The 27,226-nt window shown below is 46.6% G+C and overlaps 1 protein-coding gene across 1 annotated transcript; it reads left to right on the top strand.

Moving 5' to 3' along the window:
- Positions 1-978: 978 nt before the first annotated feature.
- LOC140202061 (alpha-tectorin-like) lies at positions 979-27,226 on the top strand. The gene is made up of 12 exons (XM_072266918.1): positions 979-1,096; positions 2,263-2,462; positions 3,803-4,183; positions 4,928-5,202; positions 7,004-7,272; positions 10,590-10,709; positions 15,662-15,846; positions 18,333-18,490; positions 19,992-20,240; positions 22,179-22,338; positions 25,140-25,233; positions 25,557-27,226. The coding sequence occupies exons 1-12, from the start codon at positions 979-981 to the stop codon at positions 25,655-25,657; spliced, it is 2,310 nt and encodes a 769-aa protein (XP_072123019.1). The 3' UTR covers positions 25,658-27,226.

Raw genomic sequence — 27,226 nt, 5'->3', positions numbered from 1 at the left:
GAGAGGAAAAGACGATGCCCTCCCCCTGCCTATTCCCCTCATGCTATTATCCACCCCGTTAAAGCCACCCTTCATTCTCCAACACGCTTAGGAATAAACAGCTCTGTACAGGCCCTTTTGCCCATGATGCGTGCTTGCCTTTTAACCTAGCCTAAGGTCAATATAACACTTCCCCCCTATATAGCCCTCCATCTTCTGTCATTCATCCGCCTTTCTAAGAGTCTCTTCACTATCTCCCGAGTATTTTCATCTACTACCACTATGCTGGCAGTGTGTTCCCCACACACACTACTCTCTGCAAAAAAAAAAACTTACGTTTGAATTGCCTCTGACATCCTCCCCATACCCCCACCACCAATATGTTCCTCCAGACACCTTAAAATTATGCCCCCTTGTATTGGAAAAAAAGTCTCTGGCTCTCACTCTATCGATCCCTCTTATCGTCTTGTACACCTCCAGAAAGTTGCCTCTCATCCTCCTTCATTTCAATAAGGAGTCCCTTTTGTACTCGGGCTGTGGACCTGATTGAAGTCCCCTCCTCTCAAAACTTCCGGTCTGGATTAGTCGCAGGTCAAAGCTCATAAAAAAAAGTCCGCCTACAGATTGCTGGCACCATGGAATCAGGGCGACCGGATGACACATTGTACGAGAGAGAGCCCCAGCTTCCCCGAACTTAATGTCATCCAACCGCAGGCCCATTGACTGCTTTTCGGTAAACCTGATCCTCTGGGTCAGTAGCTTGGTCGGCTGCCATGCCAGCATAACCAACTCCTATGTGTATGGCCTGAACGACAGGCCATGAGAGGCAGTCAGCCACAGCATTATTTTTCCCTTGATATGTTATATGTCAGTTGTGAACTCTGATAAGTAGGTCAATTGGCGTTGCTGCCGTGCAGACCAGGGGGCTGATATTTTGGCCATCGCGTTCGGGGGGGGGGGGGTTGTGGTCAACAAACGACCCTCTAGAAGAAAACGAAAATGGCTGACAGTCAGATAGAAACCAAGAAGCTCACGGTCAAACATGCTGTACTTCCTTTCGGAGGGACTGAACTGCCGGCTGAAGAAATACGAGGAGACGCCACACACCTCCGACCAAGTATTCGTGCACAGCACACACAGCGTCAGAAGCATCAGTAGTAAAGGCCAGAGCTGTGTTGCGGAGCGGGTGCGCTAGTCGGGTCGCGTTGGAAAGAGCTTGTTTGGTGTCATCAAATGCCCGGGTTATGTGGACTGACCAGACAAGCATGTGATTATGGGCATTTCCTTTAAGTGCACTATAGAGGGTAAGTATAAGTTGAGCAGCCCGCGGAATGAAGCGGTGACAGAAATTCACCATGCCTAAAACTTCTGCAGATTTTTAGTAGTGTGCGATGGAGCGAAATCCATTTAGCGACTACTTTTGATAGGAGGGGTTTCTGAGGAGATGGGATGGTTGACAACCCAAACTGGAACTTCGAAGGGTGAATAATCAACTCATGTTGTCTTAAGCTCTCGGAAAGTGTGGAGATATAAGATACTGTCGGTGCTCGGGTTTGGATGCACTGACGTCCAGCCGTTAGAAAGTCTCTACTGTACTTTTCAGCCCAAATGACATGCGTAGAAACTCAGAGGCTAAACGAGCTTATCACAGCCGTTTTCGGAATGTCCTCCGAGCACGTAGGTACCTAATGGTAGCCCCTAACTAAGTACTGACTCAAGGCGGCAAAATCCATTATCAAAGGGCCATGCCATCTTCTCACGGCTCCCGTGGGGCAGGAGATACAGAAGCCTGAAGTCCCACATCACCAGGTTCAGGAACAGCTACTTTCCTTCAACAATTCGGTTCCTGAACCAACCGGCACACCCCTAATCACCGCCTCAGTATATCAACTTTGCACTACAATGAACTTTTGTTGTTCTAATTGTGCTCTTCCTTGTAAAATATGTTTTTTCTTGTGAATATGGTTTATCTGATGCTGACATGTGCCTGTGATGTTACTGCAAGTAAGTTTTTCATAGCGCATGTTTACCTCGCTGCCTTAGAAAAACAGCCAATAAATCAAAGACCCCGCCTCACGCGGTGTACTTTCTATGGATGATGGTAATAAATCGGGGGAGGGGTATCGGGAACACGCTGAATTTCTTTAGCTTCCGGGGGAAGCAGGGGTACGACAAGCTTTCCTGGCTTCACCGAGGCAGCAAAATGTACAGAGTCTTGTAGAGAAGGTTTGAGAGTATTGCGCAGAGCGTTGGCGAGGTTTATTCTGTCGTTCTCTCTTCCAGGCATCCGGTGTCCGGCCAACAGTCACTATGAGGCGTGTGGGAATGAGTGCGGCCTGGATTGTGTCTTCAGTTCCCCCGCTTTACACTGCAACGAGTCGTGCTCGGAAGGGTGTTTCTGTGATCCGGGCTACATCCGCGACGGGAGCGAATGCGTCCCCCCGGATCGCTGCGGCTGTTTGCATCACGGTGTCTACATGAAGGCAAGAGCTCAGTCTCGTCGCGGTCTTACCCACAAATGGACCCGTGAACCACTGTGGCCTAATGCTGCGAGCTTTTCCACACACATTTACATACTCATTCGTGCTCTCTCGCTCACAGTGGCTCTGCGTCTCGCTGTCTACCTCTCTCGCTCGCTCTGGCTTTGCGTCTCTATCTCTATCTCTATATCTCGCGCTCTCGCTGTCTCGCTCCGTGTGGCTCGCGCGCTCTCCCCCTCCAGCTCGCTCCGTGTGGTGCGTGCACACTCCCTCTGTCGCTCGCTCTCCCCCCTCCCGTTCGCGCTCCCCCCTAGCGCTCTCCCTCCTTCGCTCTGCGTCATGCGCTCTCTCTCTGGCCCTGTGTCGCCTCTCTGGCGCTCTCTCTCTCGCTCTGGCTCTGCGTCACTCTCTCTCGCACTTTCTGGCTCTCTCGCTCTGGCTGTGCGTCACGCACTCTGTCTCTCCAGTTCTCTGGCTTTTTCTGGCTCTCTCACTCTGGCTCCGTGTCACGCTCTCTGTCTCTGTCTCTCTCTCGCTCTGGCTCTGCGTCATGCTCTCTGGCACTTTCTGGCTCTCTCGCCCTGGCTCTGTGTAGCGCTCTCTGTCTCTCTCGCTCTCTGGTTCTTTCTGGCGCTCTCGCTCTCGGCTCTTTCTGGCGCTCTCGCTCTCGGCTCTTTTTGGCTCTCTATCACTATGGCACTGTGTCGTCTCGTTGGCTCTCTCTGGCCCTCTCTCGCTCTCTCAATTGCTCTGGCTCTCTGAATCTGTCTCTGTCCCGATCTGTCTGTCTCTCTCATGTACTGTATCTAAAGTACCCACACATTACCTATTTCACCAGCACATACACGTATACAAACCCGGGAAAATCTGCAGATACTGGAAATCCAAAACAACACACAAAATGCTGGAGGAACTCAGCAGACCAAGCAACATCTATGGAAAAGTGTAAACAGTCGACGAGGTCTGGGCCAGAAACGTCAACTCTTTTACTCTTTTGCCTGGCCTGTGGAGTTTCTCCAGCATTTTGTGTGAGTTGTTACACGTATGCAGTTTCCTCACTCCCACACTGTGTTTCGCACACATGGTCTCTAACATGCATAAACACGTGTATTATCTCCATGCGTCTCTCTCAGTCTCTCTCTCACGCACAAGCGCGCACACACACAGACACACACACGCACACACTGTCTCTAATGCACACACATATTCTAATTTGCACATAAATACGCAGGGCAGGAGGTTGGAATCGAACCCGTATTCCGGAGATTCGAGCCAGTGTCTTTACACACTGTTACAGTGGCTGTCTCTCAGCCAGGAACTAATGTCTTTCTGTCTATTTGCAGTTGGGAGAGCTAAGGGTGTCTCCAGAGTGTGCGGAGGTGTGCCGGTGCTCCCAGGGAAGAAGGGTCCAGTGCGTCCCCTTGGGCTGCGGGGCTGGGGAGGTGTGCACCATCCGCGGGGGCAGGAGGGGCTGCTTCACCGCCCAGGCCCTCTGCACCGTCACAGGCGCAGGGGCCCATCTCCTCACCTTCGACAGCCGACTGGCCAACCTCCGGGGTTACTGCACACACACGCTGGCCGAGGTCTGCTGCAATGCCTCCGTCCCCTGGTTTCGAGTGACGGCGGAGAAGTGGCAGGAGGGCGAGATGGCAGAGGGGGTCACCCGTGTCAGGGTCCAGCTGGTGGGCGCCGACTTCGTACTTGAAAGGGGAAGGCCGCCGACGGTGAGTGGCGAGGGATGAACCACGAAGAGCCAAGCAGCGCGGCGAGTAGCGTAGTGAGTTCAGTGAGTAGCGTACAGTAGGAGGTAGACTAGAGTGTGTAGAGAGGAGGAGAGTCAGCAGCATAGACCAGAATAGTGACTGTTATAGACTGTAGTAGTGATTGCATAGAGTATTGTGCAGCGTAATGCAGCCCGCAAGTGTTGCCAAACTTCTAGTGTCAACATAGGATGCCCACAACTTACCAACCCTTTGGTTACTGTGGGAGGAACTGGAGCACCAGGAGAAAACCCATGTGGTCATGGGGAAAAGTGAAATCTCCTTGCAGATAGCGACGTGAACTGGACCACGATCAGTGAGGCTGGTGCTGTAAAATGCTGCGCTGACCTTTATACTACCGTGCTTGTGAATGTTGTGTCTCCGACGCTCAGTACCTGCGATGCTGCGGCAAGCAAGTTTTTCTTTGCACCTGTGCATACATAGGCTTGAGCATCAGACAATAAACTCAGAGTTGATGGGACGGTGTGGAAGGAGCCTCACTCTGCATCTGATGCCAGGAGTGTGCGATGGGACAGTGTGGAGGGAGCTTTACTCTGTGTCTGACCCCGGTAGTGTGTGATGGGACATTGTCGAGGGATCTTTACTCTGTGTCTGACCTCGGGTCTGAGTGATGGGACGGTGTGGAGGAAGACAGAATGGTATCAAGTGGACAACCAAACTAACTTCTCACTTTGCTTTTCCTCTCAGATGAACGGGGCACTCATCTCTCTACCCTTCACCAGCCCCTCCCTCGCCCGCGTATCCAGTGTGGGTGGTGATGTCATAGCAGTCACAGCGTCCCAGCTGGACGTGCGTTTCGATGGGGAGGGGACCATCTTTGTGAGGGTAGGACTGTCCTCTGCCGGCCTCCTGCGTGGGATGTGTGGCAACTGGAATGACGATCCTTCTGATGACGATCTGGAGCCTTCCAGAAATGGCAGCGAGCCCGGCTACGCCTGGGGAATCACCAACAGCTCTCAGAGGTGGGAACGGCTTGCAGAACACTTGTTTATACAGTCCCATTCGCTGAGGGAAAGCATCTTAGAACATGGAGCAGAACAGCCAGGATAGGCCATTCGGCCCACAGTGTTCAGTCAACCTACTAACCCACTCCACAATCAATCCCTCTGAACTTTTCCTGTCCAAGTACTTGTCCAAATATCTTCTGAAGGTCTTTGATGTACCTGGTTCTGCCACTTCCTCCATCAACTCCTTACATTCGTCGTCTATGGAAACCTGTACGTTTAAATCTTCTCCTTCCCGTCTTGCCCCCTGGTTTTAGATTCCCTGACCCCAGGGGAATACTGTGACCATCCACCTTATCTTTCCCCCTCATGGTTTATAAACCTCTATCAGGTCACCCCTCAGCCCCCTTCACTCCAGGAAAACAGTCCCAGCCTGTCCAGCCTCTCCATCACTGGTAACATCCCTGTGAGTCGCTCCTGCACCCTCCCCAGTCTAATGGCATTCTTCCCATAGCTGGGTGGCAAGAACTGCATACAGTACAGTACTCCAAGTGTGGTCTCACCAACATCTTGTATAGGTTGTAGCATGACGTCCCATCTCCTGTACTCAGTGCCTGGAATGATGAAGGAAGAGTGCCAAACACTCTCTTCCCCACCCTATTGTCTTCTCTGGAGCGGCAGAGGCCTGATAGCAGTCTATAAGATGATGAGAGGCATAGAAAGAGTAGACTGGCGGTTTCTTTCTCCTCAGGGTTGAAATATCTAATACTAGAGGGCATACATTTAAGGTGAGCAGGGACAAGTTCAAAGCAATTGTGTGGGTCAATGAGAGTGGTGGGGGCCTGGAATGCGTTGCTGGGGGGAGGGCGTTGGTGAAGGCTGATACGATAGGTGCATTTACGAGGCTCTTAGAGAGAGACACATGAATATACAGGGATATGGACATTGTGTAAGAGGGGCTGAGTGCAGTTTAATTTGCCCCGCACACCTCCTTTCAACTTTCCCCCTCTCACCTTAAATGCATATCCTCTGATATTAGATATTTCTGGATTGTAGGAAACTATTCTACGTGTCTACTCTTTCTACCTCTCTCGTAATCTCATAAACTTCCATCCGCTCTCCCTCAGCCTTGGCCCCTACAGAGAAAACAACCGAGGTTAGTCCAAATAGTCCTTATAGTTCATACCCTCTGATACAAATAGCATCCTGGGCAACCTCTTCTGCACCCTCCTCGAATCCTCAACATCCTTCCTGTACTATGGTGACCAGAACTGAATGCGATACTCTAGACCAGAGTTTTATACCTACATTCGCTGACTAATAAAGACAGGCCTGTTGTCTACATTCCTTAGCACCCCCGCAACCTGTGTAACTGCTTAACTGCTTCCTGGAGGAGGCGGTTCTGTCCCACAACCCAGAGATCCAGGCTCAGAGGATTAACCAATCACTGTAAATTTCCAGCTGGAGTCTGGGCGAGGGGAGACTCTTGGAGGTGGAGGGGAAGGGTTTGGTGGCGAGAGCGGATGAGAATGTGAAGGCAAAGGAAATGGATTAGCATCACTGAGTATCAGATGCATCAAGTTGTACAGCACAGAAACAGGTCCTTTGACCCACCACTGGAGGGGATATCCCTCTCTCTCTCTCTCTCTCTCTCTCTCTCTCTCTCTCTCTCTCTCTGTCTCCTTCTGTCAATCGTTCACACACACATGGGGTACCCCTCCTTCACACACACAATCTCACGGGGGAACAGGTCACACGCAGACAAAATGGCCTCCTACCATAACTGGCCTGCCATGCACTGAATTCTGTTCTCCTGTAGGTGTGAAGATAACTCCAACGTGACCGAACTTCGGTGTCCCCAGTCTCCCTCTTTTGAGTCCCTGTGCTCCATCATCCTCGACATCGCGGGACCCTTCGCTGCCTGTCACCGTCGTCTGGACCCTGAGAACTTTTACAAGTCCTGTGTGTACGATCTGTGCCTCCATGGCACGAATGGTACACGGCTTTGCAGAGCCATCACCACTTACGAGAAAGGATGCATCCTCGAGGGGGTGCATATTCCCGCCTTGCGCAATCCCAGAATTTGCCGTAAGAACTACAAATATATTTTTGTTCATTCCTATATTCTAGAAAGTCTCCCGCCACATGAAAGAAGTGTGTGGTATCAGGGGGCATAACTTCAGGTGCAAGGGGTCTTGGGAGGAATTCTTCTCAATTTTATTTTGGTCAGGGTGACCTTAGTTCCAGAGCAAGTTAGTGGGAAACTGAAAGATTAGGAAGACTTTATAAAGAAAGAAAGAACCATAAAGAGATCAATAAAGAAGCAGAAGAATGATTATCTAAGTAAAGTAACGCAAGATATAAAAAAAGGACAGTACAAGTTTTGGTAATTGTATAAAACGGAAAAGGTTGCTTACGTGGACGTAGGAACTTGTAAGATGAGAGGGGGTAATTTATAATAGTTTATGTGGATATCGCTGAGGCCTTGAGTGACTATTTTCTGTTAGTTTTCACAAAGACACGTCGAACATGACAAAGGGAGATTTTAGGGCTGCAATGGGAAGTGAGGACCTCGATACAGTCATTGACACTAAAGAGTGTAGTGATCAACAAACTGGTAGACATGTCCGCTGGTCCTGGTGGGATACATTTAAGGACACTGAAAGAATTGGCAGTAGTTGTAATAGATATATTTGTGATAATGTACCAAAATTCCCTGGACTTTGGGCAGGTCCTTCTTACCAAAGTATGTATACACCACCATGTGATTCAATTTCTTGCAAGCATTTACATAAAAAGAAATACAATGGAATTTATGAAAAGTTGGACATAAATAAAGACTGGCAAAGAACCAATGTGCAGAAGATGACAAAGTGTGCAAATACAAAAAAATTCAAATGGCAATACAAAGGATTCTAGTTCATTGGGGAACATCAGGACCAGTACGTTTTAGCTCAATTAAGCATCTGTCCTTATTAGCTGAAGTTTCATGGAAATAATTAAAATGGTATAAAAAGACAAACTACCATTTAACTGAGTAATATATTATGTATTTAAATGAAATATGGAGTCAATTAGAACACTCCCAATACTGCTACAGCGCTATAAAATTGTGTACTAATTCCTAATAGTTATCGATGGAGGAATTCATCCTGGTATGCGTGCTTTTGATTAATTAGTAAATGAACAAAATCAGTGTACTTTTCTGATCCTGGGCATTGGTGTTTCTGTACCAGGCTGTGACGCAGCTAGTCAGGATACTCTCCACTGTGTATCTATGGAAGTTTGCAAAACTTTTAAGTAACAAGCTGAATCTACGTAAACTTCTATGACAATAGAGATATTGTCGTGCCTTAATTTTGATGGCATTTATGTGGTGGTTCCAGGACAGATATCTGAAATGATAATGCCTAACAACTTAGAGTTACTGACCCTCTCCACCTCTGATCCCCTAATGAGGACTGCCTCATGGGCCTCCGACTTCCTCCTCATGTTGTCAACAATCAGCACTTTGGTTTTGCTGCCATTGAGTGAGAGATTGTTGTCGTGGCACCACTCAGTCAGATTTTCTTATGTTCTCATGTAGGTCTGAGGATGGTGAAGAGTTTACTCTGAACAGTGAATGACGGGGTGCTGGAAAGCACTGGTGCTCAGGCAGGGTTTCCCAGATCCCAAACACCGTCTGGTGAGGGAGGGATTATAAAAACAGATTCCTCCAAACCGGCCTATGCTCACCCTAAACCTTTAGCCATCTCTGCTCTGGAAAGAAGGTTACTAAATCTGATCTGCCTTTGGTGACCTAGTATGCCTCGATTAAGTCCCCCCTTCAGCCTTCAGGAAGGACAGACCCAGCCTCTGTTGGCTAAACAAGCTCCGCTCATTCAGTTTCTCATCGAGTTAGAGGAAACAGGCCCCTCAGCCCCACCAATCCATGCCAACCACGGTGTCCAGTCCAAGCTAGTTTCATTTTCCTGCATTTGGTCTATATCCCTTCAAACCTTTCCTATCCGTTTACCTTTCCAAACGTCTTTTTAAAATTGTTATTATACCTGCCCTAATCACATTCAATGGCAGCTCACTGCACATCTAAGCCACCCTTTCAGTAAAATGGTCCTATTAAATCTTTCCCATTCCACTCTGAACCTCTGCCTTCTAGTTCTTAATTTTCCCGAATGAGAGGAAAAGACGATGCCCTCACCCTGCCTATTCCCCTCGTGGTATTATCCACCCCATTTTAGCCACTCTTCTTTCCCCTAGGGATCAACAGCTCTGTACAGGCCCTTTGGCCCATGATGCGTGCTGGCCTTTTAACCTAGCCTAAGATCAATCTAACACTTCCCTCCTATATAGACCTCCATTTCCTATAATTCGTCTGCCTATCTGAGAGTCTCTTCAATATCTCCCGAGTATTTTCATCTACTACCACTATGCTGGCAGTGTGTTCCACACACACACTACTCTCTGCAAAAAAACTTATGTTTGAATTGCCTCTGACATCTTCCCCACACCCCCACCTCCAGACATCTTAAAATTATGCCCCCTTGTATTGGAAAAAACGTCTCTGGCTCTCTACTCTATTGATCCCTCTTATCTTGTACACCTCCATAAAGTAGCCTCTCATCCTCCTTCCCTTCAAAAAGAAAAGCCCTAGCTCGCTCAATCTATCCTCATAAGACAATGTTGTGCCGACTTTTTAACCTACTGCACAGTCTGTATAACCATTCCTTCCCACGTAGTCCTCCATTTTTCTTTTCACTCATATCCCTACCTAGAGGCCCTTAAATGTCCTTAATGTATCTGCCTCTACTACACTCCAGCAGTGTGTTTCATGCATTTACCACTCTCGGTGTAAAAGCCCACCCTTCGGCCATCTCCCCTAAATATTCCTCACTTGACTTAAAAGGAATGCCCTCTAGTATTAGCCAATGCCACTCTGGAAAATGTCCCTGGATGTCTATTCATCTGTGCCCCTATTGCCTTAGACACCCCCATTGCGTCTCCTCACATCATCCTTCATTCCAAAGAGAAAAGCCTAGTTTGTTTTACCTTTCCTCCTAAGACATGTTCTCTAATCCTGGCAGCGTCCTGGTAAAACTCCTCTTCCCCCTCTCGAAAATTTACGCATTCTTCCTATAATGAGGTGGCCACAACTGATAACAATTCTCCAAGTGTGGTCTAACCTCTAGTACCTGTAATGCTGCTCTCGGGGTAATGTACTCTGCGGTCTCTCTGACTCTGTGCAACATTGTTCTATTTAACCTTGTGTATCACTCCACGACCCACAGGGGGCGAGCGGGGAGGGGTAGACTATTTAGCCAGGTTTGTGTCAACATTGAATGTCTGTGTGTGTAGATCCATCGAGGTTTGATTCTCGCGGTGAACTAACGCCCCGGTGTTTTCCTCAGCGATAACCAATCCATGCAGAGATCAGGAATGCACGGCTGAAGAGTGGTGTGGAGAGCGAGGAGGCAATTACGGCTGCTTCTGTAATACGACAACCAATCTCGCCAATCACCGCACTTACGGTAATGGAGCAAGCTCTTCTTCCTGAATTAATTTTGTTCGCCATTGAACAGCTGATAAGTTTGCAATTATGTTTATTTATTACAGCAAGTACTACAAGGCTGATGGAGGCCAATAGGGTACACGTTACTCTGGAAGTAGCGAGTATCTCAATCACGTTAATTATCTCTGACATTCCTATGCTGTGAAATTTGTTGTTTTGCGGCAACAGTACAGTGCAAGGCACAAAAATGCTGCAAGCAGCAAAAGATAATTAGTATGAAAGAGGAATAGCATGATACCGTAGCATTCATGGACTGTTCAGGAATCTAATGGTGGAAGGGATGAAGCTGTACCTGATTCATTGAGAGTGAATCTTCAGGCTCATGTGCTTCCTCCCTTATTATGGTAATAATAGGAGAGCATGTTCCGGAGGGCGAGGGTACTCGACCATGGGTGCCGCCTCCTTGAGACACAGCCTCTTGAAGATATCCTCAATAATGATGGAGGTGGCTGAACCTGTAACTCTCTGCCATACCAGGCTGTCAAAGTCAAAGTCTAGTGTATTGTCAGGCACGTGTGCAGTGAAATGCTTGTAACATCATCGTTGACAATTAGCATCATATAATCACAGAGCTAAATTAAAATTAAAGACATTGGAAGCGATGTTCAGAGAAAAATACAAACTAAGCATAAATTAAACTATATTTTTTTGAAGAAAGAACACAATTAGAACATGAAATAAAGCCCATTTTAGTGTAAAAAGCAAAGTGCATTCTTGCACAGGTGCAACACGAGGTTTAGGGGAAGAATTAAACTATTTAGCCCATTGAGTCTGCCATTCAAACGTTGTTATGTTTTTCAACTCCACTCTCCCTCCATAACCCTCAAAACCCCCTACTGATCAAGAATCTAAAAATGTTCGCCTTAAATACACCCAAATTTGGAACAAATTCCTCAGATTCACCACTTGCTGGCTGAATAAATTCCACCTCATCTTAGTTCTAAATACTCTGATGCTGTGGCATCATAGAGATGGAAAAGTCCCCTCAACGTCCACTCTGTCCAGGACTTCTACTATCAGGCAGTCTCAATAAGATAGACCCCCTTCCCCATCCTTGTGATCTCCATCAAGACACGCTCAAAGACATCAAACGCTCCTCATAATTAAGCTTTTCTTTCTCTGATCCTTCTTGTAGACCTCTTCTGGACGCTATCCAATGTCAGTACATTCTTCATTAGATACGGGGCCCAAAACTGCTCACAATATTCCAAACGTGGTCTAGCCTGTGCCTTATAAATTCTCAGCAGTACATCCTTGATTTTATATTCTAGTCATACCCTGGTTTCAAAGTTCAAAGAGAAATTATCAAAGGACATATATGTCAACATCTATAACATTGAGATTCATTTTCTTATGGGCATATTCAATGAATCCATAATAGAATATTAGACATAACAGAATCAATGAAAGATCTCACCAACTTGGGCATTCAATCATTGTGCAAAGGACAGCAATTGTCAATCAATAAATAAATAGAAAGATTAATTGATGGATGGATGAATGAGTGAATAAACAAACAAATAGACAGATTAACTGATCAATAGATAAATAAATACGTCCATAGCAAGAACATAAGACGCAGAGTCCTGGTAACTGGGTCCATTGGTTTTTGGTACATTTCAATGATAAGGCAAGTGAAGATGAGTGAAGTTATCCCCTTTAGTTCAAGAGCCTGATGATTGAGCCGTTCAAGGGCATTGGTGTTTCCACATCAGGCTGTGATGCAGCCAGTCAATATACTGTCCACGACACATCTATAGCTTAGACTTCCACACAAGAAATCCAGCATTTCCCCATTGGCCTTCAGTGATTCTTATGGATGAAGCATTGGGAATACATCCAATCTGGATGCATCACGGCTTGACAGTAACTGCCCTGCAGAGAGTTATGGACACAGCTCAGTATATCACTGAAACTGGTCTCCCCTCCATGTACTCTGTCTGTACTTCTCACCAGTTCAGTAAATCAGCCAACATAATCAAAGACCTCACCTCCCATGGACACTCTCTCTTTACCCCCCACCCCATCGGCAGGCTCAAGGACAGCTTTTACCCTGCTGTTAGAAGACTATTGAATAGTCCTCCAGTATGACAAGATGGACTCTCGACCTTATAGTCCACTTCGTCATGACCTTACACCTTACTGTCTGCCTGCACTATATTTTCTCTGTAATTGCCGCAGTTTATTATACTTTTTTATGCTTTTCCCTTGTACTCCTCAACGCAGCAGTGCAATGAAATAATGAACACGAGAAAGTCTGAAGGTACCGGAAATCCAAAGCAACTCACAAAAAATGTTGGAGGAACTCAGCAGGCCAGTCAGAATTTGTGGAAATGTATCAACAGTGGATGTTTTGGGCCGAGGCCCTTCTTCAGAACTGATAAGGAAAGGGGAAGACACAAGGTGGAGGGAATGGAAGGAGGATAGCTAAAAGCTGATAGGTGAAGCCAGGTGGGTAGGGAAGACAAAGAGCTAGAGAGGAAGAAATCTGATAGGCAAAGAGAACGGACCATAGGAGAAAGGGAAGGAGGATGGGACCCAGGGAGAGGTGATAGAGATAGGAAGAGGTAAAAGGCTAGAGTGGGTAATAGAAGAAGAGGGGAAATCGATATTCATGCCATCAGGTCGGAGGCTGTAGCTCCTCCACCCTGAGGGTGGCCTCATCTTGACACAAGAAGAGGCCATGGAGCCCATTTCTGAATGGGTATGGGAATCAGAATTAAAATGTTCGGCCACTGGGAAGTTCCGCTTTTGGTGGATGGAGCGTTGGTGTTCGACCAAGTGGTCCCCCAGTTTACGACTGGTGTCACCAATATAGAACCGTATCAGAACACTGGGCACAGTGGACGACCCCAGCAGACTCACAGGTGAAGTATCGCTTCACCTAGTAGGACTGTTTGGGACCACTGAATGGAGCTGAGGGAGGAAGTGAATGAGAAGGTGTGGCAGTTGGGCCGCTTGCAGAGATAGGTGCCGAGAGGGAGACCTGTGGACAGGGATGGATGGACAGGGGAGTCGCAGAGGGAGAAATCCCTGTGGAAAGTGGGAGAGGTGGGGAGGTGGTTAGTGGTAGGATTCCTTTGGAGATGGGGGATATTGCACTGGATGATGTGTTGGATACAGGGGCTCTAATGAAATGTTCTGTATGGATGGCATGTAAAACAAGGTTTTTCTCTGGAGGTAGGTTGGTTAGTTTACATACAGATGACATAACAATTGCCGTGTTGTGAACAGTGAAGAGGGCTTTCAAAAGATGTAACGGGATATAAATCGGTCACAGATCTGGGTTGAGCTTCATCCAGGCAAGTGTGAGGTGCTGCACTTGTAAGGGAAATGCAGACAGTTACGGGCAGGGCCCCTAACAGCACATATATACAGAGGGATGTTGGGGTTCAAGACCATCGTAAGTGGCAACGTAAGAAGACAAGTTGGGGAAGAAAGCAAATGGCATGCCTGCCTTCATCGGTTGGGGATAAATACAGGAGAGAGAACGTGGCACGTTGCAGCTGTATAAAACCTAGGTTCAGCCACACTTGGAGTGTCGTGTGCAGTGCTGCTCGCCACATCAGAGGAAGAATATGGAAACTTTGGAGGAGATGCAGGAAGAAGTTCACCGGCATGCTTGCTGGATTAGAGGGTATGTGCTGCAAAGCAAGGTTGAACAAACTTGGGTTGTTTTCTCTGGAGCAGTGGAGGATGAGGGGAGACCTGATAGAAGTGTATAAAATTATGAGAGGCATAGATAGGGTAGTCAGCTGGCATCTTATTCCCAGGTTGACATGTCCAACACCAAAAGGCATACATTTAAGTTCAGTGGAGATCTGCGGGGCAAGCTTTTCATACAGAGCATGGTGGGAGCCTGGAATGTGCGGCAGGCAGAACGGATTCATGTTGGATACAGACGTGAGGCTTGAAGGTCCTGTTTCTGTGCTGTATTGTTCCAAGTTTAATGTCCTATATTCTAGCTCTATGCTCTGTGTCTTATGGCCTTTATTCGGCATTCTAACTAGAATAGTCAGTTAGCTAGATGGGGTATGATCCATTACCCTATCTGGACCAGTCTGTTTACCCACTCAGTTAAATACCAACCTTGTTCTCATCAATTTCATGCCCGAGGGATAGGGACCCCATCAAGAAATTGAACTGAAAACGGTTTATGTACTGAGATACAGTGGACAACCTGTATTGCATTAGATTGATACAGATCAATTCATTACACAGTGCAAAGGTCAAACAATAAAAATGCAGAATAAATTGTAACAGCTACAGAAAAAATGCAGTTCAGGTAAACAATAATGTGCAAGGCAATATAGTAGATTTCAAGATCAAGAGTGCAACTAATTAAACTAGTGAACCATTTAATGGCCTAGTAACAGCAGGGCAGAAGGTGTCCTTGAGCTAGTGGTTTGTGTTTTCAGGGTTTTGTGTCTTCTGCCTGATGGGAGGAGGAAGAAGAGAGAATTTCCAGGGTGGGTGGGTCTTTGATCATGCTAGTTGTTTTACCGAGGCAGTGAAAAATGTAGACAGAGTCCATGGAGGGGAGGCTGGTTTCCGTGATGTGCTGAGCTGTGTCCACAGCTCTCAGCAGTCTCTTGTGGCTATGGGAAGAGCAATTGCAGTACAAGCCATGACACATCCATTCATGGTGCAGTGATAACATCCAGAACATCTTTAAGAGGTGATGCCTCAGCAAGGTGGTATCCATTAATAAGAACCCTCATCGATAAACATTTGAGAGGTTTAATCGGGCATGTCAAATATCTTTACCCCCTTGAAGGATTGGAAGTGTTGGTGAACTTTACTGTCCATGGTGTACACCTGTTTGTACCTGGGCAGGCTATTGGTGTTGTTTACTCGGAAACCGACCCTGTCAATTCTCAGTTACTGACGGAAATGGCCTTCCTTTTGCAGACTACAAGCTAACGTGCAATGGCTCCAACAGCAGCATCTCATTCGCACGCTGCCTTTTATTCAGCGATGGGTGGGTGGCTCAATCTCTTCACCTGAATGATCCCAACTGCAAGGCCAGTCTCAGCCACGGGAGGACTATGTTCACTTTCAACAGCCATCAAAGATCCTGCGGCTCGAAGCTCCAGGTAATTACATACCAATTATATATTGATTAGCGCCCCACACAGACTTCCAATCTGCCCCTTGTAAGGCATGAAAAGGCCCGACGCAGGCCTCTCATGGTCTGAGTCGACGTTCCCCCTATATATTGATCCCAGTAGCCATAATTTCAATTCCACATGCCATTCCCACACCAACATGCCTGTCCATAGCCTCCTCTACTGCCACAATGATGTCAGACCCAGGCTGGAGAAATCTGGCATGTCCCCGTCCACCCTTACCAATTTTTGTCAAAGTACTAACTTCCAAATGCAGTCTGACCAGCGCCTTATAAAGCCTAAGCTGTACATCCTTGCTTTTATATGCTAGTCCTTCTGGGGTTGTCTTTACAAAAAGAAATCTGGCGTGTCCTTGATAACTTATACCAACACTTATCGATGTCCCATGCAAGCATCCTATCTGAATGCATCACGGCTTGCGATGGCAACTGCTCTGACCATAACCGCAAGAAACATCCAAAGAATCATGGACACAACTCAGCACGTCACAGGAATCAGCTTCACTCTGTCTAAGCTTCCCACTGCCTTGGTGAAGCATCCAGCATAATCAAAGACTACCCCTCCAACCCCGATCACGGCCAGTTCCTCTTCTTCCCTCTCACATTGGGCAGAAGATGCAAAAGTCTGAGAGTACATACCACGAGCCTCAAATGCAGCTTCCATCCTGCTGTTATGGGATACTGTAGTTCCATAGTTCCAACGAAACGAATTGGACTCTTAGCCTCACAATCTACCTTGCACTTTATCGTTTACCTGCACTGCACTTTCTCTGTAATTGTTATACTTTATTCTGCAATCTGTTATTGTTTTACCTTGTTCTACCCCAATGTACTGAGTAATGATCTTATCTGTATGAACAGTATGCGAGACAAGCTTTTCACTGTACAGTATCTTGGTACACGTGATGACAATAAACCAATTCCAACAGCAAATTCCAATTCCCCCGTTGATTTCTCTCATTCTTCTGGCCCCCCTCCCCCTTCTCCTCCCCCCTCCTACGTCCCTCTGGTTACCCACCTCCTGCCCTTTATCCCATAGCGTACTGTCAGATTCCTTTTACTTCACACATTCATACGCTTATTTATCTAAATAACACTTCCAGCACTCCTGGCAGTACATTCCAGGCACACATTAATCTCGGTTTAAAAAAACTTGCTCCTCACATCGCAATTAAACTTACCGTGTCTCACCTTAAGTGCGTGCTGACTAGCATTTGACCTTTCAACCCTGTAAATACGTAAGTAGTGCAAAAGAGGAAGAGTGATCTAAGTGCTTAGGGAGCAACCGGAAATTTGATGGTGATAGGGAAGAAATTGTTCCTAAACCATTGAGTGCGGGTCTTTCTCTAGTATTGAGAAGAGGGCATGTCTTACACTGAGTGACACTGAAACACCTCCTCTAGAAGCTGTCCCCGATGGTTGGGGGGCAGTGCTCCTGATCGAGATAGCTGGGTCTTCACCTCACCACACTGCAGCCTCTTGCGATCCTGTGCTCGGAAGCTTCTGTACCAGGTGGTGATGCAAACCATCAGAATGCTCTCCATGGTACATCTGGAGAAGTCTTCCAGCTCCTTTGGTGATATAGAAAATTTCGCCAAACTCCTAATGGGGTGGAAGTGCGGGCGTGCCTTCTTCGTGATTGTGGAATGAGCTGCCAGAGGAGGCAGTGGGGGCAGGAGCAGTACCCGTATTTGCGTGTCATCTGGGCACGTATCTGCATGAACCGGACATGGAGAGGTATGAGATTAACGCACGATTATTATGGAGGGGAATTACAATTGACCTAGACAGGGTGGGCTGAATCTGTGCTGTACAATTCAATGCCTACAATCTCAGAGTATGCTGGAGTGTGCAGCTCCAGAGATGCTCAGGGACTGCTTGTCCCACTCCCATCAGGGAGTCTGCTCCGCCATTCCATCATGGCTGATTTATTATCCCTCTCAACCCCATTCTCCTGCTTTCTCACCATAACCTTTGACGCCCTTTCTAATCAGGAACCTATCAACATTCACATAAAATACACTCAATAACTTAGCCCCCACAACTATCTGTGGCAATAAGTTTCACGGATTCACCACCCTCTGGCAAAATGAATTCCTCCTCATCTCTGTTCTAAAGGGACACCTTCATCTCATCTCACGCTCAAACAAATGAGTACATTGTATTTTACGAGAGTGGTTACTCTTATATTTTGTGTTTTTAAGCTAATGATGTGTGTGTATGTGTGTTATGCTGCATTGGATCCAGAGTAACAATCATTTCGTTCTCCTTTACGCCTGTTTACTAAAGAATAATAATAAACAATCTTGAATCTTGAAACACTCAGCAGGTCAGACAGCATCTATGAGGAAAGAGGGACAAAGTTAATATGGACACTCAAGTATTGATGAGTTGGGCCGAAGGGCTCACTTCCATACTCTATGACTCAATAATATGATGTTTTCTAACAACTAGGTAAATAGAACACACTTTATACATTCCAACACTGTCCACGGATATAATGGTGCAGGAAATGGAATTGTTGTAAGGAACCGGACACTATCCGTAGAATTCTCCTGCGCAGTCCCGCTGACAATTAATCTGTCCCTTCCTTTGGGGAGCATTGTGAAGAGGTAAGGTCTTTATGTCGCCTGGTGTATCATTGTCAACAACTTTAATTTTTATTAATTTTCAACAGTTGCTGGGTTTCATTGACAGGACCATTATTTTTTTACATAATCCCTGACCACCTCCCGTGACAAGGTGGGAGTGAGCCACCTCTTTGGTGCAGTCTGTGTGGGGGAAATAGTCACATGGTTGCGTTTCTGGTCGGGAAGGATCCCAAGGTTCAGATCCAGCAGCACCGAATGAATGGCTGACAGATTTCTGAGTCAGAAAGGGAGGGGGTGGAATCCTGTGGGAGACACTGTTCCCTGCCAGCACCCCCCACCCCCACTGCCTTCTTTACCGAGCAGGCAGAGCTGGGAGGAGATTTCAGAAAGGGCTGTTGGAGTAGCCCAGGGTAAGTAAGCATGGTGTATTCTGTCGAATATGCCCAGTGTGTTCCGGAGGTGGAGGGAGGGATTGTTCATGGGGCTGGTGAGTGGGGTGCTGATGGAACGGGCGCCGATCTTAATTAGCATCAGAAAACATCTCCTGACCCCGTTACCTCCCACATCCCAACAATGTACGGGCTCAGTGAGGTAATTTACCAGCCCCGGAATAACGAGGCATGCCATTAAAACTGAGATGTTGTATTTCTCCAGAATCAGAACCCGGTTTATTATCACTGACTCAGCTGACATGAAGTCTGTTGTTTTGCGGAGGGAGTGCAGTGAAAAAAAAGCATAAATTATACGAAGAAACAAATGGTGTAAACATAGACAAATGATGAGGTAGTGTCCATGGGTTCATTGACTGTTCAGAAATCTGATGGCAGAGGGGAAGAAGGTGTTCCTGAATCATTGAGAGTAGGTCTTCAGGCTCCTGTACCTCCTCCCCAATGGCAGTAATGAGAAGAGGCCATGATCCTGATTGTCAGGGACCTTAATGATGGGTGCCCCATACCTGAGGGGCCACCTTTTGAAACTTTCCTCAATGGTGGGGAGAGGAGGGTTATGCCTATGATGGAGCTGGCTGAGTCTACAACCGTCTGATCAATGTCCTTAAGATGATGAAAATTACTGAGCATCTTTCTCTCCAGGGTCAAGATGTGTAATTCCAGATAAAGGAGATGTGAGAGGGAATCTTTTTACACAGAGAGTGGTGGATGCCTGGATTGTGCTGCCAGGGGTGGTGGTGGAGGCAGATACCGGAGAGGAATTTAAGAAGTCCTTAGATAGGCACATGAATGTTCAAGGAATGGAAAGATATGGACATTATGTAGGAAGAAGGGATTAGTTTAGTTGGACATTTGTTTACTATTTTAATTGGTTTTGCACAACATTGGGGGGCCGAAGGACCATTTCCTGTTCTGTACTGTTCAATGTCCAATGTCTTATGAATGGTGAGGCAAGATAGATTTTGCAATAGCCTACTTCTCGTATGTTATTGTGGTTCTTTGTTGTAGTTTCATCATTGTTGTTACTGCCCTATGTTCTGTGATTTCAAGCAAGTCTTCCTTTCATTAAACAGCGTTGTAAGCATCGTGTTGCCTACTGGTACCGAGCGCTTCGAAGCGACAATGATCATGTACCGCGATGCGCGATACAGCCAGGCCTACACCGAGACGCCCATCTTCCTCGATGTCGGGAGTCAGGTTTACATCGGGATTCACGTCCAGGGCCTTGATGCTGACCAGTTCGTAGCGACACTGGAGAACTGCTGGGCCACTCCCATAAGCGACCCGTCATCACAGGTTAAATGGGGACTTATAACCAATCAGTAAGTACGTCTCGGAGGAAGGGAGTCTTGTGCTGATTGGGAGAATTGGGAAAGAATTGGCAGATGGAATGCAGTGGAGGGAAATGTGTTTTGCACTATTTTTTCTTGTTAAACCCGTCATCACCACTGGGGCATAGTATGCCAACAGCAGCTCGCCAAGTTCCTCTGCCCTGGGCCTGTAGAAGTTTGATCAGCCCTGTGGCTTCCACTTTCACCACGTGATTTCATACATCTTCTGGGCAAAGATCCTTTCTCTCCCAGGGATGAGGTCTTTGGAGCATCTGTTGGCGTTTCTGTAGCCCTGGGTTTTTACAGGGTGGGTTTGCATACCCCTTGTCCAACCCTCCTCCTTTCGCAGCCGGGCTTGGGGCCATCCATGGCGGTATTGTGATGCACTTTGTTATGAAGAATAAAGTGTGGACTATCTTCACTCAGAGGGTGATGAAAATATGGATTGGGCTACCAACAGAAGTGGTGGATGTGGGTTCTGAGATAAGTTTGGATAGGTATATGGTTGAGAGCGAAATAGTCTGGGTACGGGGGCATGGGACAAGGCAGAAGATGGTCACCACGGACTAGATGGGTCAAAGAGCCTTTATCTGTGGCGTAGTGCTCTATGGCTCCAGAGATCATTCAGAAATTAGAGTGCATAGGAGGTGGGGAGTTCGAGTTCAGCATTCCTTTAAGTTTAACATTCAAGTTGAGTTGGTGGTTAATTGGAAAATTAGTTTATTATTGTCACACGTGCTGAGCTACTTTGAAAAGCTTCATCTTGCACGCCATCCGTACAGATCATTTCATCACATCTGTGCATCAGGGTAGAGCGGGGAAAATAACAGAATGCAGAATAAAGTGTTACAGTTACAGAGAAAGTGCACTGCAGTCAGACAGCTAAGTGCAGGGTGACGGCAAGGTAGATTGTGAGGTCTAGAGTCCATCTTATCGTAATAGGGACCATTCAGTAGTCTTGTAATAGCCCGATAGATGCTCTCCTTGTGTCTGGTGGTCTGTGGTTTCAGGCTTTTGTACTTTCTTCCTGATGGGGGTGGGAAGAAGAGAGCATGTCCCGGGTGGGTGGGGTCTTTGATTATGCTGGCTGCTTTACCGAGGCAGTGGGAAGTGCAGACACAATCCATAGAGGGGAGGTTGGTTTCCGTGAAGTGCTGAGCCGTATTCACAACACCCGGCAGCATCTTGTGGCCACGAGCCAAGCTGTTGCTGCATAAAACTGTGATACAGACCACGCATTCCAGACCACCCTCTGTAACACTATAACGCTTCTCAGTAAAGCTATGTTCTGCAATCTGTTTCTCATTTTCACTACCTCGATGCACTTGCATATTAAATTATCGGGGTGGATGACAGGCAGGCCAAAGCCTCACTGTATCTCGGTACACGATACAAAGATACACCTATACCAATTAATGCATACACTTTCAAAGGATACGTACATTCCGAAACAGTAACAAAGCAAAACAGATTGGAAGAACACAGCAGGTCGGAAATAGGGAAACAGTTATAAACATAAGGGATTCTGCAGATGCTGGAAATGAAGAGTAACACACACACAACACGCTGGAGAAACTCAGCAGGTCAGGCAGCATCCATGCCAGGGGATGATTAGTTGAAGTTTCAGGCTGAGTCTATTTATCAGCCCTGGAAAGGAGGGGTGCAAAGCCAGAATAAGGTGTTTCGGGGAAGGGGAGGAGCACGTACCACCTTCTAGCTTGTCCTCCTACTCCTTCCGTTCCCTTGCCGCCGTCTTCTGGCTTCCCAGTACTGATGAGGGGTCTTGGGCTGAAACGCCGACTGTCTACTGCTTTCCATGGATGCTGAGGTCCTACACGTTCTGTATGAGAAACGGAGTTAGCTTTGCCAATCTGAGTAGCTCCAGCACTCCCACTGTCTAATATGTTTTCTTATTTATTTTTTACGCAGGTGCCCGAATTCTCTCAGTGAGGTGGTGATTGAAGAAAGCGGCGTCTCCCCCATTTGCCGATTCAAATTCTCAGCTTTTAAGTTTCAGGGCGAGGTGAATGATGTCTATGTGCATTGTCAAATTCAGCTGTGCAATTTCCGAACGACCCAGTGCTCACTGGTAAGCCCACATCCCATCCTTGTGGCTACGCTGATACATTAATAAGACCATAAGATACAGGAGCAGAAATAGCCTATTATGCCCATCAAATCTGCTTACTTACTGCCCCCACGCTGCTGATGCTTAGGGGAGCAATAAAGGTCTTCCATCTCTGTCTACCCTTGACCATTTTTTGGTCTTGGTCTTGGTGGTTTCAGGGCTTCCTTTATCATGTCAGTAGCAACTTCTCAGGGTTCTCTACTTTCAGACATGCTAGTCCCCGGTGGAGACCCAGCAATACCATCACACTCAGATGTAGGATTCTTCGTTGCTGTTTCGGTAACAATTTTGTTTGACCAATCAAGGTTGTTCGCCCTGATCTGATCTCCTGAACTTGGAGGACTAGTAAACCACACAGTCTGACCTCTACCCTTTGACCTGTTTGGCATGAGTGACCTTACGAAGAGCCAAAGCATAATAACCTGACTCCAGCCAGCAGACCTCTCCAGGTCAATGAGACACACAAGCCTCCAAACTCAATGTCAAGGTTATTGACTGCAAATGCTGGAAATGCAGAGTAACACACACAAAACGCTGGAGAAACTCAGCAGATCATGCAGCATCCATGCAAAGGTTCTGACGAAGGGTCTCGGCCTGAAACGTCGACTGCACCTCTTCCTAGAGATGCTGCCTAGCCTGCTGCGTTCACCAGCAACTTTTGTGTGTGTTCCACGCAAAGGATGTTCTTTGGAGGCATCAGATTTTCCCCATCATTCAATCATGTCTAGATTTTCTCAACGCCATTCTCTTTGATGCCCTGACTGATTATGAGCCTATCTACCTCCACCTTAAATATATCCAATCAATTGGCCTCCCCAGCGGTCTGTGGCAATGAATTCCATAGATTCACCACCCCCTGGCTGAAGAAATTGAACTTTGTCTCTGTTCTAAAGGGACATCACTTTATTCTGAATCTGTGCCTCAGATCCTAGACTCTCCTGTTGATGGAAACATTCTCTCCATGTCCATTCTACCCAAGCCTTTCAGTACCTTGTGTGTTTCAGTGAGATTATCCCCCCCCCCCCTGCCCCCGCAACATCCCTCTGATCTCCACTGAGAACAGGACCAGAGACATGAAACTTTCTTCGTACATTAAAATTTATAAACCATCTCTCAGCCTTCACCAGAGCCAGCACATCCTTCCTTAGATGTGGGGTTCAAACTTGCTCACAGTGTCCCAAATATGGTCTGACCAGCACTTTATAAAGCTTCAGCATTACATCCTTCTATTTTAGTGCTTTCAAAATGAACGCTAATACTGCACTTGCCTTCTTTACTACGGACCCAATCTGCAATAAACCTTGAGGAAATCCGAGATGATAAAATCTTACTTCTCAACTAACCACTCTATTAAATTAAAATGTTTCATCTCCTTAGTCACACACATTAGATGGCATAGGGTTAGGTTTCTTTATACCGTCATAGAGTCAGACAGCACAAAAACAAGCCCTTCAGCCCAACTGGTCCATGCTGACTAAAGTGTCCCTTGTAACCTAATCCCATCTGCCCACGTTTCAGAATCAGAATCATGTTTATTAACACTGTCTTATATAGAACATAGAACAGAACAGCACAGTACAGGCCCTTCAGCCCACAATGTTGTGCCGACCTTTTAACCTGCTCCAAGATCAATCTAACCATTCCCTCCCACAGAGCCATCCATTTCTCTTCCATCCATGTACTTCAGAGTCTCTTATGTATCATTAATACGTGGTGCTTCTACCACCACATCTGGCTGTGCGTGCCACACACATACCACTCCTACCCTACCCTATACTTTCTTCCAATCGCTTTTAACGTATGCCCTAATGTATGACCCATGGCTGCTCTAGGAAAAAGTTGCTGCCATTCCACTCCATCTATGCCTCTCATCATCTTGCACACCGCTATTATCCTCCTTCACATCCTCCTTCACCCTAAAGAGAAAATCCCTAACTTGCTTAATCTTTCCTCATAAGGCAGGATCTCTAGTCCATGTAGCATCCTGGTAAATCTCCTCTGCACCCTCTCTAAAGCTTCCAGGTCCTCTCTATAATGAAGCCAACAAACTCCAACACAATACCCCAAGTGTGGTCTAACCAGAATTTGAAGAGCTGCAACATTTCTTTATTGATCTTGAACTCAATCCCCTACCTAATTACGGCAAATGCACCATAAGTCTCTTTAAGCACCTTATCAAGTTGCTTGGCAACTGTGAGAGATCTGTGGACATGGACCCACATTACTACGAATCCCGCCTTTGTGTTTGATGTGAAATTCGTTCTTTTGTGGCAGCAGTATCATGCATGGCATAAAATATGTCTATAAGTCATAACAGAAAAACAATAATGCAACTGGGCCAGTCATTAATCTGATGGCAGAGAGGATAAAGCTGCTGCTGAAAAACTGAATGTGGGTCTTCTGGCTCCTGTACATCCTCTGTAATCCTGTAAACCTTCATTAGGTCACCCCTTAGCTTCTTTCGCTCCAGAGACATCAGTCCCGGCCTGCCCAGCCTCTCATATCTCAAGCTCTCCTGTCCTGGTCACATCCTCCTGAATCTTTGCTGCATCCTCTTCAGCTTACTGACACCCTTCCTAAAGCTGCGTGACGAAGTACTCCGTGCAGTCTCACTGATGTCCTGTACACCAATAATACGATATCCTGCCATCTTCACCACCTTGTCCGTCTGTGTCACACTTTCAGGAAAGACTGCATCTGTTCCTCTAGGTCCCTCTGTTCTGCATGATAACAAGCAGTGATACCTCTTGTGTATATTTCAGAATTGTCCACTCCAGAGAATCGCTAGGAATGCTGGAGGCACTAAGCAAACAGGAACTTTCAGCATTGGCCCACTCAAAAGGAGAAGTACTGCAGGTACGTCAAAAACAATAAAACTACTGGGGCCTTTAAATCTGCTGTATTCATTGTGTGCGCAACTCTTGTTCTACCTTAAACACTCTGTTCAAAGGTACATCCATAGGTGTCTTGTTTGAAGTCCTAGGTGTGAACATCACCAATAGCTCCCCCTCCCCCTTCCTTCCGTCCGTCTCTCTCTCTCCCCCCGCTCCTTCCGTCTCTCTCTCTCTCTCTCACACACACACACACACACGCACACACACACACACACACACACACACACACACACACACATCCCTTCCCTGTATGAATACTAACACTGTGTCACTTTTCTTTGACAGGATTCATGCTCGATGGCAACCACGCGATCTCCAGCTCTCCACTGACGTCTGGCTTCCTTTTCCTCAACTGCCTGTTCCTTCAACATATTCTACAAATTTGAGGGCCCATTTTTAGTTTTGTAATCCAATGTTAAGTCAATCTCGATCGATAAAACAATCATACCCTTTTGCATTCTCTCCCGTATTGATAGAATCTTGTGTGTGGTTTCGGTGTCGTGACCTTTTCAGTCTCTGATGCTCCTTTCTGAATAAACTATACTCATCAAAGCAAATTATTATGTTGAATGTTAGTATTCAGTACATGGATATTTCAATATCAAAGACTCATACAGCATGGCAACAGGCCGGTGCGATTAGCTGGCCTATGGTGACTTTCACTCAGTGGCCACTTTAAGGGTAGAACCCAGTGTGATCTTCTCCTACTGCATCACATCCACTTCAGGTTCCACAAGTTGTGCATTCAGAGATGCTCTTCTACACACCACTGTTGTAATGTGTGATTATTTACTGACACCCTGAACCAGTCTGGACATTCTCCTCTGACCTCTCTCATTAACAAGGCATTTGCACCCACAGAACTTCCACTCACTGGATGTTCTATTTTACACCATTCTCCGTAAACTCTGGAGACTGTTGTGTGTGAAAATCCCGGGAGGTCAGCAGTTTCTGAGATACTCAAACCACCTCATCTGGCACCAACAATTGTTCCATAGTCAGAGTCACTTAGATCACATCTCTTCCCCATTCTGAGGTTTGGTCTGAACAACAAATGAACCTCTTGGTCTTGTCTGCATGCTTTTATGCATTGAATTGCTGTCACGCCATTAGCTGACTAGATATTTGCATTAACCAGTAGGTGTATCTAATAAAGTGGTCACTGAGCGTAGATCCCCATCTAATTTAGTCTCATTTGCCATGCCTGACCTATATTCAGCTTCAGGTTCCCAATCCATGTCCCTGGTCAACTGTCCTTTAAACGTTGTCAATGCACCTGTCTCACCCTCTTCCTCTGGCAGCTCATCCCATAGACCCATCTCTTGGTGAAAATGTTACCCCTCAGGTTCCTATTTAAGTCAATAGCAACAGAGACACTGAGGATGATTGGGAGGCAGATTATGGAAAGGTGGGAAAATAACAGGGTGTTTTCATGCGTGTATAAGGGGTTTCTTCTTTTATGTTATTGCTAACACTAATAAAATGACCTCTTTGTTACAGTATGTTAAAAAAAATGGCTTCTCTGTGATGTTAACCACTGAGACAGTGGTTCTCTCTCTAGCAGCTTGCTTGGGTTATAATTACTGATAACGAGAATTGTATTCATTTGCTAACCAATTGGGATAGATTTTATTCTTTCTTGTGTGTCTGTAAGCTATTGTTTTCGCGGGCTTTGGGCAGAAGGCGGATGGGAACAGAGAGAGAAGACGCGATGCTGTAAACTGAGCGACGGAACGGACCCCGAGCGGGAGTCCGAGGCGCAGGGTCTTCGGCGAGGAGTGGAGACGTGGACAGACTCGAGTAGAGCGTTTTGTCGATCACCGAGGGTGGTCCCATTCGTGGGTCGGCAGAGTTCGGCGAACATCGACTGGAGGAAAGAGGACCCGTTTCTGTAAGAGCTCCAACGATGTGTGCACGAACTGGCTAATAATAATGGCGCATTTTTCTTTTTTAAA

The sequence above is a fragment of the Mobula birostris genome, chromosome 8, assembly GCF_030028105.1.
Source record: "Mobula birostris isolate sMobBir1 chromosome 8, sMobBir1.hap1, whole genome shotgun sequence".
Lineage (NCBI taxonomy): Eukaryota > Metazoa > Chordata > Chondrichthyes > Myliobatiformes > Myliobatidae > Mobula > Mobula birostris.
The sequence above is the reverse complement of the archived record's forward strand: the minus strand, read 5'-3'. Positions and strand labels throughout refer to the sequence as shown.

Coding starts and splice junctions, on each gene's coding strand:
- LOC140202061 (XM_072266918.1), top strand. CDS start 979: ATGGCTGACAGTCAGATAGAAACCAAGAAGCTCACGGTCAAACATGCT. Junction 7,273..10,589: donor GCGCAATCCCAGAATTTGCC/GTAAGAACTACA, acceptor TGTTTTCCTCAG/CGATAACCAATCCATGCAGA. Junction 10,710..15,661: donor CGCCAATCACCGCACTTACG/GTAATGGAGCAA, acceptor TTCCTTTTGCAG/ACTACAAGCTAACGTGCAAT.